This window comes from Lolium perenne, chromosome 7 (assembly GCF_019359855.2).
Source record: "Lolium perenne isolate Kyuss_39 chromosome 7, Kyuss_2.0, whole genome shotgun sequence".
Classification (NCBI taxonomy): Eukaryota; Viridiplantae; Streptophyta; class Magnoliopsida; order Poales; family Poaceae; genus Lolium; species Lolium perenne.
The window spans coordinates 21,655,855-21,670,455 of record NC_067250.2 but is presented as its reverse complement, the minus strand read 5'-3'; the positions used below and the strand labels follow the sequence as shown (position 1 = coordinate 21,670,455).

Below are 14,601 nucleotides of genomic sequence, written 5' to 3'. Positions count from 1 at the left end.
GACCTTTTCGACCTCATGATGAGCTTCAACGATCTTGTCCTCCCAATGCTTTCGGGGTTCCTTGACCTTTGTCAGTCCTTCGTCCACCTCCTGCTCGCGCTGGATGAAGTCTTCCACAAAAACTGCGGCGTGCTTCCTTTCCTCCAGCATGGCGGCTGCGGTGTCTTTAAACTTTTTGGCTGTGGCCAGCAGCTCCAGTCTCTTAGCTTCTAATGCTTCTACGTCTTCAGGAGTGATGGGTTTGTTAAGAATATCTGAGCGATAAACCGCATCCATGCCTGCTTGTGCAACCATCTCTTCAGGCGACAGGAGGACCTCCGAGGAAGAATCCTTGCGGGGTCGCTCCCGCGACATTGGAGATCCCTGATGGGATGGCTGGGGGTCGGATTGGGTGGCTGCCCCTTCTGATCCATGTTCTCCCAGCGCCGCTACAGTCGCAAGTACCTGCTTTGGCTGGGCGGAGTCAACTTCAGGCTGATCACCGTATCCATATTCCCTCACCTTGCGGTCGAACTCTTCAGTGTCCATGGATTGGGTATCTCCGGAAATTGGGCTGAGGTTGCCCAGAATCGACTCTTCAACCGGAGCTCCGCTTTCTCCGACAGCCTCTTGCTGATCCGGAGCAGCGTTGTTTTCCGGGGCCTCGACCTGCTCGGGACCAGCTCCGACTTCTTGAGGGGCGGTTCCGGCGGTATGGGCCAAGAAGTGCACGAAGTGACACCTTTGCTTCTCTAACACCTGGGAGACCCAAGCGGATCTGCATTGGTCTTCCACCTTTATTTCCTGCTCAGGGGCGGATTGGGTGGGTTTTGATTTTTCCAGATCTAAGGCGGAATCTTCGCTAGGAAGTTCCAGCGTCTCAGATCGGATCTTTGCGACAGCGTCCTGCTCTGCGGCGGTCGCGTCAGCATTACTTACCAGTGGGTTTCCGTCGGAATCGACGGTTTCCCCGATGAAGATGTGTATGCCGCCAACTGGGACGATGGAGAGCTTGACGGGGTCGGTTTTAGCCGGAATCCAGCACTCATCCGGAGGGACGATCGGCAGATTTCCGGCGTAAAGGACACGCCCCACAGCGATGGTGTCGTCGTAGCTTCCCATGGCGGAACCCTCCCGGTTCCGGCCTCCAGACGCCGCAGGCCCCACGGTGGGCGCCAACTGTCGTTGCCTAATCGACGGTGCCTCGGAGGAGGGATCCTCACGAGGGGGAAAAGAATTAGGGGCCATAGAGCGGAGTGCACACAGGACGGTGGTACGCGAGTTACCCAGCTTCGGAACACCTGCACGATGACAGGGCCTACTGCTGCTTGTCTGGAATTATCTGGGCGCTTTCGGGTTGTTACAATGAGTTGTGGTTGTTCCTCTAGGGCTCCCGGGATCCGGCTTATATAGACGCACGGATCTAGGATTTACATGGAGAGTCCTAGCCGGAATACAAGTTACCTAACTACGGTACAATATCTTGCCGTGTACGTCAAGGATCCGCCTTCCTTCTAGGCCGTGCCGGATCCGGATACTTTATGGGCTTCCACGGATCCGGCCTCCTTCGTAGGTCGGTTGAGATCCGGCTCCTCGTTCCTGGGCTGGACTTCATCCTTCATGATCAACAGCAACTGGGCCGCCCGATGGGCCACATGCCACCATCACCGTCTGTGGGCCACCCGGGCTTGCCGGATCTAGGCCATGTCGTTGATATACCCATAAAGTATACCCACAACACCAGCGCTCCCGATGGAAGTAGCCCCCGAGTCTGGGCACTGATGCTTGCAACCGTGAGTAGACTCAAGTCGAGCAACTCGATGTTTATAGTTTTCTTCAGGTGTCGTTGACACATTGTTGTTTATTTCAAGGGTCAATTCTTAATGCACCTTGAGCATCGTTGATGCCATTGTTTGTAAGTTTATCGGTAGCAAATTATTTGAGTGATCAGCTCGTGTTGCGGGTCTTGCTAAACCCGTTGTATGTGCAACTTTGCTTTCAACCGATGCATGTCTTGACAGAAGCTCCCGAATAGATCGGTGGCACTAGATCTGCCGATGACTCCGTCGCTCTTTGATACCTTTGTAATTTAAAGAGTCGAGCGTGGGTCGTTTTCGTACGTGTTTCATGATCCTTGCTATCTGCGACACTCTTTGAGGCATCTATAGCAAAGGAAAATAGTAAGGTTCCCGCTGTTTCATGATCCTTGCTATATGCATCACTCTTTGAGGCATCTATAGCAAAGGAAAAGAACAAGGCCCCCGTTGTTTACCATCCATTGCAGCACTCGTATTTTCAGAGGCTTTTAGGTGATAACTTCAGGTGTAAAGAGTCTTCATATCTTCTTCTATTCCAGCGTGGATTCCAGCGAACCAGCGCCCAGCGAACCGGCGCTCCCGATGGGAGTAATAGTCTTCATATCTTCTTGAATTCCGGCGTGGATTCCAGCGAACCAGCGCCCAGCGAACCGGCGCTCCCGATGGGAATAGACATAATAGTTGAAGATCTTCCGGGAGCTCCCGAATAATTCCAGTGTCGGGAGTACATTGGATAAGATGATATCCATTGATAACCATAGATGATGAAGCCATCGACCCGGGAATGCACCGGATCATTTATTTAAGATGATATCCATTAAATATTCCAGATGATGAACCCACTGACCCGAGAGTGCATCGGGAGAAGATATATCAGGGTTGAAGAGGATAAGTCCATCGAGTAATCATAGTGATGAAGCCTTTGACCGATTCGGGGAAAATAAATCCACCGAGAGTACTGGAGGTAACGATGTAATGACGCCTCCCCAATCATCGGGTGTGGCGAAAGGAAGAGGAACACTTAGTTCTGCAGGCGCAGTCGAAATAATTGCGCCATCCAAGATAATTCATGCGGCGGGCGCAGCCGAAATAATTCCGCGGCCAGAGATAGTCCATGCGGCAGGCGCAGCCGAAATAATTCCGCGGCCAGGGATAGTCCATGCGGCAGGCGCAACCAAAATAATTCCGCGACCATAGATAGCCCATGCGGCAGACGCAGTCGAAGAAATTCCACCACCCAAGATACTCCATACGGCTGCTAGATGACATGGCCGATGAAGGGGACGCAGTTGATATGTCCAATCCGCCACAGGCGAGCATCCGAATATATCGAGTCTGATATTTTTGTATCGGACGTTCTTCGCTAATGAACTCGATGACTTGGTGCATGTAGAGAAGTAGCAGTCGATGAGGTGGACATAGTTGAAGTACTCGCCCGGTGCCTGGCCGGGGTAATAGGCGCGATGAAGTAGATGATGTTTTCCGTAATCGATTCGTCCCTTCACGGCTCGGTTGTTCCTCGGGACATGTAAACCAAACAAACATGCACGTATTATGGAGGTCAGATCCAGGCAAAATAAGCATAGAGTGATTAACGATGAGAAAGAGATAGTAGATTGGATAGAGAAATCCAGTGCATGGCCGTATAGGCGCACAGAGTTTTCTTGCTCAGACTTTTTCTTTTACGACTGATTTTGTGCTGCCGTACGCGAATCATAGCATTGGTCGACTCGGCTCTCATACTGGATTACAGCTGCCCCGATCCCACAGACGTTAATCAGTTTTTGTCGCTGAAGAGAAAAAATGAGCCTGCTGGTCCTCACGTGGTCTTCTGAAGAGCCAGGGACACCATGCCGCACGGCAGCACGCACGTGTGGTCGCACTCGCCGAGCCCAGCGATTTCCCGGCTGCTATTAATCCCTTAACGAAGTTGATCGTAGGCGAGTAAATCAGACGCGGTCCAGATGATGTCGATGATGGTGATGATTGATCCCGCCCGGATCACAAAATCCAGCCGACGCAATTCCTATAGACGGTACCAATTGTCGAGGGTGCTCCTCGGCAATGCCCACCATGAGGGGCTTGGGTTTTAGAGAAAGACGACGACGGAAGTTCCGGGAGCGAGGCGGTACACGACGTACCCAGGTTCACGTCCCCACGGTGGAGGATCGCTACGTCCTGCTAGCAATCCACTATATGAATATATGGGTACAGGGGGCCGCCATAGGCGGAGTTGTTGAATCTAGTCTAGTTCTAATCTGTGGGTTGTGATGTCTAGGCGTGTCGCCCTATGTTTTATGTTTCTGAATATGCGTGTCCTAAGGGGTGCCCCTGCCTGGCTTTATATATCAGCCAAGCTAGGGTTTACAAGAGTCCTAGTAGGATTCATATTGGGGTCTTCTTTCCTTGTAGTCCAAGTTGAGGCGCGTGCAGGTCCAGCTCGTCGAGTCCTTGTGCTGGTCCAGCTTCATAGTGATGGGGTTCGTAGCATAGAAAACAAAAAAATTTCTACCGCAAAACGAATAAATCCAAGATCTAATCTATGGAAGACCCAAGATCTAATCTACAAGATCTAAGCAACGAGATGGAGATGAGACTAACCCTCGAAGATTCCAAAGCCTACGAGATTAATCTCGTTGTTGGCGTAGACGATCGTCCCCGGTGCTGCAATCCGGCAGCACTTCCGTACTCGGTCGCGCGTACGGTGTCGATGAAGCTCCTTCCTCTCCCGTTCCAGCGGGCAGCGGAGGTGTGGTAGATCTCCTCCAAATTCCAGCAGCACGACGGCGTGGTGGTGGTAGTGGAGGAAGAAAAGCTGCAGGGCTTCGCCTAAGCCGGAGCAGCGTATGGTGGAGGGAGAGGCGGCCAGAGGAGGAGGCAATGGGGGGTGGTGTGGCCGGCCACCCCCTCCCCTCTTTATATAGGGGGCTGGCCGGCCAAGGTGGCCCCCCTTCCCATCTAGGGTTGGGGGGGGGCGGCGGCCAAAGGGGGGAGAGGGGCTTTCCCCTCCCCCAAGTTGATCCCCCCCAGGGAAACCCTAGGGGGTTGGCTGGCCTGGGCCTTGGGGGCCAAGTGCCCCTGGCCCATTAGGCCAGGGAGCATCCCCTCGGCCCACGGTGGGCCTCCTAGGTCGTGGGCCCCATGGTGGACCCTTCTGGAACCTTCTAGAACCTTCCAGTCAATACCGGAACAATCCCGAACATTTCCGAAAACCCAGAAATCAACTTCCCTTATATGAATCTTATTCTCCGGACTATTCCGGACCTCCTCGTGACATCCTGGATCACATCCGAGACTCCGAACAAACTTCGTCTCCATACCATATTCAAATCTACTTATGCGACATCGAACCTTAAGCGCGTCACCCTACGGTTCGCGAACTATGCAGACATGGTCGAGACTCCTCTCCGAGCAATAACCAATAGCGGGATCTGGAGATCCATAATGGCTCCCACATATTCAACGATGACTTAGTGATCGATTGAACCATTTACATACGATGTCAAATCCCTTTGTCACACGATACTTTACTTATCCGAGGTTTGATCATCGGTATCTCCATACCTTGTTCAACCTCGTTACCGACAAGTACTCTTTACTCGTGCCGTGGTATGTGATCTCTTATGAACTATTCATATGCTTGCAAGCTAATTAGATGACATTCCACCTAGAGGGCCCAGAGTATATCTATCCGTCATCAGGATGGACAAATCCCACTGTTGATCCATATGCCTCAACTCACACTTTCCAAATACTTAATCCCATCTTTATTGTCACCCATTTACGCAATGACGTTTGATGTAATCAAAGTACCCTTTCGGTGTAAGTGATTTACATGATCTCATGGTCGAAGGATTAAGACAACTATGTATTGAAAGCTTATAGCAAATTAACTTGATGACTTGATCTTATGCTACGCTCATTTGGGTGTGCGTCCATTATATCATTCAACTAATGACACAACCTTGTTATTAATAACATCCAATGTTCATGATCACGAAACCATGATCATCTATTAATCAACAAGCTAGTTATACAAGAGGCTTACTAGGGACTCCTTGTTGTTTACATAACACACATGCATCAATGTTTCGGTTAATACAATTATAGCATGGTATATAAACATTTATCATAAACACAAAGATATTATAATAACCACTTTATTATTGCCTCTTGGGCATATCTCCAACAGTCTCCCACTTGCACTAGAGTCAATAATCTAGATTACATTGTAAGGTACCTAACACCCATGGCATTCTGGTGTTGGTCATGCTTTGCCCTTGGGAGAGCTTTAGTCAACGGATCTGCAACATTCAGATCCGTGTGTACTTTGCAAATCTCTACTTCACCATCTTCGATGTACTCGCGAATCGAATGAAAACGCAGCTTGATATGCTTCAGCTTCTTGTGTGACCTTGGTTCCTTTGCATTGGCGATGGCACCCGTGTTGTCACAATAAATGACTAACGGGTCCAATGCACTAGGAACCACACCAAGCTCAACAATGAACCTCTTCATCCATACCGCTTCCGATGAAGCCTCTGAAGCCGCTATATATTCAGATTCTCGTTGAAGATTTCGCCACCGTGCCTTGCTTGGAACTACTCCATTCTTGCCGCACCATTCAATATAAACACGTACCCATGAGACTTAGAGTCATCGGGATCGGTGTTCCAACTTGCATCGGTGTAACTAGTTACAACGAGCTCTTGGTCACCGCCATAACAAAGAAACATATCCTTAGTCCTTTTCAAGTACTTCGGGATATTCTTGACCGCTGTCCGATGTTCCATTCCTGGATCACTTTGATATCTGCTGGTCAAACTAACAGCATGTGCGATATCCGGTCTAGTACACAGCATGGCATACATGAGAGAGCCTACTGCCGAAGCATAGGGGATCTTGCTCATCCTCTCTCTTTCTTCTGCTGTAGCTGGACCTTGAGTCTTACTCAAGACCTTACCTGGCAACATAGGCAAGAACCCTTTCTTGCTTTCATCCATTCTAAACTTCTTTAGAATCTTGTCCAAGTATGTACTCTGTGAAAGGCCTATTAGGCGTCTTGATCTATCTCTATAAATCTTGATGCCTAAAATGTATGCTGCTTCACCAAGGTCTTTCATTGAAAAACATTTATTCAAATAACCCTTAACACTGCTTAATAGTTCTATATAATTCCCAATCAATAATATGTCATCTACATATAATATCAGGAACGCTACAGAGCTCCCACTCACTTTCTTGTAAATACAGGCCGCACCATGAGGCCGTATAACACCGAAGTCTTTGATCACTCAATCACAGCGTAGGTTCCAACGACGGGATGCTTGCTTCAGTCCATAAATGGAACGCTGAAGTTTGCATACCTTGTCAGCATTTTCAGGATCGACAAAACCTTTGGGTTGTACCATATACAACTCTTCCTCAATATCACCATTAAGGAACGCCTTTTTGACATCCATCTGCCAAATTTCATAATCGAAAAATGCAGCTATTGCTAACAAAATCCTCACAGACTTTAGCTTCGCTACAGGTGAGAAAGTCTCATCGTAGTCAACTCCTTGAATTTGTCGGAAACCCTTTGCGACAAGTCGAGCTTTATAGACGATAATATTACCATCGGCATCATCTGTTTTTCTCTTAAAGATCCATTTATTCTCGACAGCCTTGCGGCTATCAGGTAAGTCTACCAAAGTCCATACTTTGTTATCATACATGGATCCCATTTCGGATTTCATGGCTTCTTGCCATTTGTTGGAATCTGGGCTCATCATTGCTTCTTCATACGTCGCAGGGTCCTCATCATTGTTGTCCACAATCATGACATTCAGACAGGGATCATACCAATCAGGAGTGGTACGTTCCCTCGTCGATATGCGAGGTTCAGTAGCTTCCTCGTTCGAAGTTTCATGATCATCATCATTCGCTTCCTCTCCTATCGGTGCGTGGCCGTGCAGGAATTTCTTCCGGACCTGCGCTACTACGATCTATGAGAGAAGGTTCATTAACCTCGTCGAGTTCTACTTTCCTTCCAGTCACTTCTTTAGTGAGAAACTCCTTCTCAAGAAAGGATCCGTTCTTGGCAACAAAGATTTTGCCTTCGGATCTGTGATAGAAAGTGTACCCAATTGTTTCTTTAGGGTATCCTATGAAGACGCATTTCTCCGCTTTGGGTTCTAGCTTGTCGAATGTAACTTCTTTACATAAGCTTCGCAACCCCAAACTTTAAGGAACGACAGCTTAGGTTTCTTTCCAAACCATAGTTCATACGGTGTCGTTTCAACGGATTTAGATGGTGCCCTATTTAAAGTGAATGCGGCTGTCTCTAATGCATAACCCCAAAACGATAACGGCAAATCGGTAAGAGACATCATAGACCGAACCATATCTAACAGAGTTCGATTACGACGTTCGGACACACCATTACGTTGTGGTGTTCCCGGCGGTGTCAACTGTGAAAGTATTCCGCATTTCTTTAAATGCATGCCAAACTCATAACTCAGATATTCGCCTCATGATCGAGCCTTGAAACTTAATCTTCTTGTTACGTTGATTTTCTACTTCACTTTGGAATTCCTTGAACTTCTCAAAAGTCTCGGACTTATGTTTCATAAAGTAAATATATCCATATCTACTCAGATCATCCGTGAAGGTTAGAACATAACGATAACCACCGCGCGATGCTACACTCATTGGTCCGCACACATCGGTATGTATGATTTCCAATAAGTCTGCAGCTCGCTCCATTATACCAGAAAATGGAGTCTTAGTCATTTTTCCCATTAGACATGCTTCGCATCTGTCAAGTGACTCAAAGTCAAGTGACTCAAGAAGTCCATCGGAATGGAGTTTCTTCATGCGCTTCACTCCAATATGACCAAGACAACAGTGCCACATATAAGTAGAATTATCATTCAATTTCATTCGCTTAGCATTAATGTTATGAACATGTGTATCACTACTATCGAGATTTAACAAGAATAAACCATTCATCTCAGGTGCATGGCCATAAAAGACATTACTCATATAAATCGAACAACCATTATTCTCAGACTTAAACGAATAACCGTCTTGCATTAAACAAGATCCAGATATAATGTTCATGCTCAACGCAGGTACCAAATAACAATTATTAAGGTTTAAAACTAATCCCGAAGGTAGATGTAGAGGGAGCGTGCCGACAGCGATCACATCGACTTTGGATCCATTTCCAACGCGCATCGTCACCTCGTCTCTTGCCAGGCTTCGTCTATTCCGCAGTTCTGTTTCGAGTTACAAAAGTGAGCAACCGAACCAGTATAAAAAACCCATACACTACTAAGAGAACCATTAAGATAGACATCAATAACATGTATATCAAATATACCTTTCTTTTTGACGTGGCCGCTCTTCAGATCGGCCAAGTATTTGGGGCAATTGCGCTTCCAGTGCCCCTTCCCCTGGCAGTAATAGCACACAGTCTCAGGTTTAGGACCAGCCTTAGGCTTCTCAGGATGCGGTGCAACTTTCTTGCCGCCCTTCTTGAAGTTACCCTTGTTAGGCTTGCCTTGCTTTTTGAAACTGGTGGTCTTGTTGACCATCAACACTTGGTTCTCCTTCTTAATCTCTACTTCAGACAGATTTCAGCATGGAAAAGATTTCAGGTAAATCCTTATTCATGTTACGCATGTTGTAGTTCATCACGAAGTTCTTGTAACTTGGTGGCAGTGATTGAAGGACACGATGAATACCCAGCTGGTTAGGGATCATCATCCCCAAGTCATTGAGCTTCTTCGCATGCCCGGACATGACGAGCATGTGCTCACTAACGGAGCTGCCTTCTTCCATCATGCGGGTAAAGAGCGCCGAGGCCTCATAGCTCTCCACGGCCGCATGAGTCTCAAAGATAAGTTTGAGCTCACGCATCATCTCACAGGGGTCGTGGTGCTCAAAACGCTTTTGGAGCTCTGCCTCTAAGCTGCACAAGATGGCACACTGAACTTCGGAGTACCGAGTTGCCCGAGTCTCATAAACATTCTTTATGTCCTCGGACACTGCAGGAGGTGGTGGGGGACCTAGCGGTGCTTCGAGCACAAATTGCAGGTTTCCACCAGTGAGGAAAATCCTCACATGACGGAACCAGTCAGTGAAGTTGGTGCCATTGCCCTTAAGCTTTTCTTTCTCTAGGAACTGGTTAAAATTGATGGAGGGGGGCGCCATGATCTACAACATATTTGCAAAGAGTTTAGACTAAGTTTATGATAAATTGAGTTCAATTTTAATTCTGAAATTAACTAGGTGAACTCCCACTTAAAACAACATCCCTCGCATTGTCTTAGTGATTACACGAACCAAATCCACTACACCAAGTCCGATCTTCACGAGAAAAGATGTAGCTTTAAAGGCGAACACTCAAAGTGTTCATCATATCATTCATATCATTCATGCTCTACCTTTCGGTATCCTGTGTTCCGAGACCATGTCTGTACATGCTAGGCTCATCAAGGCAACCTTGGTATCCGTGTGTGCAAATCTGACTTGCACCCGTTGTATGCACATGTAGAGTGTATCACACCCGATCATCACGAGATGCTTCGAAACGACAAGTCTTAGCAACGGTGCATACTAAGGATGAACACTTTATTATCTTGATATTTAGTGAGAGGGATCATCTTATAATGCTACCGTCACGATCTAAGCAAAATAAGATGCATAAAAGGATTAACATCACATGCAATTCATAATGTGTGATATGATATGGCCTTTCTCCTTTGTGCTTTTGATCTCCATCTCCAAAGCACGGACATGATCTCCATCATCACCAGCATGGCGTCAAGGTCAGTGGCGCCGCTTCATGGTTGTCCATCACTTATAGCTACTATAACAACTACTTGAAATAAAGCTATTACATGATGAATAGACACGTAGGTCTTTAACAAAATTAAAGACAACCATTAGGCTCCTGCCGGTTGCCATAATACAATAATGAACATCTCATACATCCAATATAATCATCATCACATCATGGCCATATCACATCACCAAACCCTGCAAAAACAAGTTAGACGCCTCTAATTTGGTTTGCATATTTTACGTGGTTTAGGGTTTTCGAGTAAGATCCAATCTACCTACGAACATGAACCACAACGGTGATACTAGTGTTGACAATAGAAGTGTAAATTACAATCTTCACTATGGTGGGAGAGACATACACCCGCAAAGCCACTTATGCAATACAAGTTGCATGTCAAGCGTGGAGCAAGTCTCATGAGACGCGGTCATGTAAGGTTAGCCCGGGCCGCTTCATCCCACCATCCGGCAAGAAGCAAAGTACACAAACTAAAGCAACAAGAGCATCACCGCCCACAAAACCATTGTGTTCTACTCGTGCAACAGATCTATGCATAGACATGGCTCTGATACCACTGATTGGGGTTCGTAGCATAGAAAACAAAAATTTTCCTACCGCAAAACGAATAAATCCAAGATCTAATCTATGGAACACCCAAGATCTAATCTACAAGATCTAAGCAACGAGATGGAGATGAGACTAACCCTCGAAGATTCCAAAGCCTACGAGATTAATCTCGTTGTTGGTGTAGACGATCGTCCCCGGTGCTGCAATCCGGCAGCACTTCCGTACTCGGTCGCGCGTACGGTGTCGATGAAGCTCCTTCCTCTCCCGTTCCAGCGGGCAGCGGAGGTGTGGTAGATCTCCTCCAAATTCCAGCAGCACGACGGCGTGGTGGTGGTAGTGGAGGAAGAAAAGCTGCAGGGCTTCGCCTAAGCCGGAGCAGCGTATGGTGGAGGGAGAGGCGGCCAGAGGAGGAGGCAATGGGGGGTGGTGTGGCCGGCCACCCCCTCCCCTCTTTATATAGGGGGCTGGCCGGCCAAGGTGGCCCCCCTTCCCATCTAGGGTTGGGGGGGGCGGCGGCCAAAGGGGGGAGAGGGGCTTTCCCCTCCCCCAAGTTGATCCCCCCCAGGAAAACCCTAGGGGGTTGGCCGGCCTGGGCCTTGGGGGCCAAGTGCCCCTAGCCCATTAGGCCAGGGAGCATCCCCTCGGCCCACGGTGGGCCTCCTAGGTCGTGGGCCCCATGGTGGACCCTTCCGGAACCTTCTAGAACCTTCCAGTCAATACCGGAACAATCCCGAACATTTCCGAAAACCCAGAAATCAACTTCCCTTATATGAATCTTATTCTCCGGACTATTCCGGACCTCCTCGTGACATCCTGGATCACATCCGAGACTCCGAACAAACTTCGTCTCCATACCATATTCAAATCTACTTATGCGACATCGAACCTTAAGCGCGTCACCCTACGGTTCGCGAACTATGCAGACATGGTCGAGACTCCTCACCGAGCAATAACCAATAGCGGGATCTGGAGATCCATAATGGCTCCCACATATTCAACGATGACTTAGTGATCGATTGAACCATTTACATACGATGTCAAATCCCTTTGTCACACGATACTTTACTTATCCGAGGTTTGATCATCGGTATCTCCATACCTTGTTCAACCTCGTTACCGACAAGTACTCTTTACTCGTGCCGTGGTATGTGATCTCTTATGAACTATTCATATGCTTGCAAGCTAATTAGATGACATTCCACCGAGAGGGCCCAGAGTATATCTATCCATCATCAGGATGGACAAATCCCACTGTTGATCCATATGCCTCAACTCACACTTTCCAAATACTTAATCCCATCTTTATTGTCACCCATTTACGCAATGACGTTTGATGTAATCAAAGTACCCTTTCGGTGTAAGTGATTTATATGATCTCATGGTCGAAGGATTAAGACAACTATGTATTGAAAGCTTATAGCAAATGAACTTGATGACTTGATCTTATGCTACGCTCATTTGGGTGTGCGTCCATTATATCATTCAACTAATGACACAACCTTGTTATTAATAACATCCAATGTTCATGATCACGAAACCATGATCATCTATTAATCAACAAGCTAGTTATACAAGAGGCTTACTAGGGACTCCTTGTTGTTTACATAACACACATGCATCAATGTTTCGGTTAATACAATTATAGCATGATATATAAACATTTATCATAAACACAAAGATATTATAATAACCACTTTATTATTGCCTCTTGGGCATATCTCCAACACATAGTTTGCACCGGGTATGGCAATGCCGAGTACCCAAAGGGTTATGCCCATGTCACCAGCGCAAACTACACTGGACGGCGTGGTGGAAGATGAGTATTCCAAAAAATGAAGGGGGAATGGGTTTTAGGGACCTTCACTGTTTCAATCAGGCAATGCTTGCAAAGCAATGTTGGCGGTTGCTGAGTGAGCCTGATTCCCTATGTGCAAAGGTTCTACGTGCTAAATATTATCCTGATGGTGATTTAATTAATGCAAAGTTGAAGAAGGGGTCGTCGTTCAGTTGGCAGAGCATCATGGCGGGTTTAACCACTTTCAAACGTGGTTCTATTTGGAGGCCAGGGAATGGAGCGACAATCAATATTTGGTCGGATTGTTGGGTCCCTGATAGCCCAACGAGGAAGGTTGTAACCCCTAGAGGCGGTTGTCTGCTTACTAGGGTTGAGGAGCTGATTAATCCGATCACCGGTGGGTGGGATGAAGAGTTAATCACAGAGAATTTTTGGGCAGTGGATGTGCAGCGTATCCTACGAATTCCGCTGCCAAATTTTGGACACTCTGACTTCATTGCATGGCATATTAGTAAGACTGGTTGTTTTACGGTGAAATCAGCTTATCATATGGAGTGGAGAGTTCAGTATCGGAGAAGAGCTCAGCGAACTGATTTGGCTGACCGATCTAAACCTCATGAAGTATGGAAGAAAATATGGAAAGCTAAGGTGGCAAGGAAAATTCAGATATTCTGTTGGAGAGCTCTCCAGGGTATAGTACCATGTCTTTGCGCTTTAGCGAACAGACATATTGGTTCTGAAGTAAATTGTCCTGTTTGTATGCGGGAGGCGGAGGATCTGCGACATATGTTATTTACATGCCCAACTGCCCAAGGGCTTTGGAGATTTGGGAGGGTCTGAATGTTGCTGAGGCTATCATAGGTGCCTCATGAGTGGATCGCTCAGGCTCTTTGGTTTTGGAAGAGCTCCTATGTTCTCCTACCCCAGGAGGGGTCACATGCAATAACCAACATTTTATGGAGTTGGTCATGACCACATGTTGGTATTTATGGTGGTCTAGAAGGCAAGTAAAGAATAAAGAGCCGGTACCAACGCCGGAGAGGACTATTATTAATATCCAGGGTATTGTGGCTAATGGTGTCAAGCTGAAGGGCACGGGTAATGTGATCAGACGAGTGGGTTGGCAGAGACCGGCGTCTGGTGTGTATAAACTGAACGTGGATGCTGCGTTTGATAGCGATACTGGGCATGGAGCTACAGGAGCTATTATCAGAGACTCTGGAGGTAATTTTATGGCTGCCTGTTGTGACTTCACTGACAATGCCATAGATGTTGCAGCGATGGAGGCTTCGGCTTTGTTAGCGGGTCTCCAGTTAGCTGAACAATTTGGACCAAGCCTCTTGATGGTTGAATCTGATTCGATGGAGGTGGTTCAAGCAGTCCTGGATCCTTCGGAGTTCAGAGGTACTAGTGCGGTGGTCATTGATGATTGTAGGCACCTGTTGATGGTGCTTGGCAAGGCAACGATACGGCATTGCCCGCGAGAAGCAAATGAGGCCGCACATGAGCTTGCTCGCCATGGTTCTTTGGAGAGGGTTAAATTGTTCTGGTTTTCGGACCCTCCTTCATTTATTATTCCTGTTATTGTAAAGGACCGTGTGCTGATTGAGTAA

The 14,601-nt window shown here is 47.3% G+C and overlaps 1 protein-coding gene across 1 annotated transcript; it reads left to right on the top strand.

The window, feature by feature from the left end:
- Positions 1–13,956: 13,956 nt before the first annotated feature.
- Positions 13,957–14,601, top strand: LOC139833526 (uncharacterized). The gene has a single exon (XM_071823821.1). It carries the CDS (start codon positions 13,957–13,959, stop codon positions 14,599–14,601), a length of 645 nt encoding a protein of 214 aa, XP_071679922.1.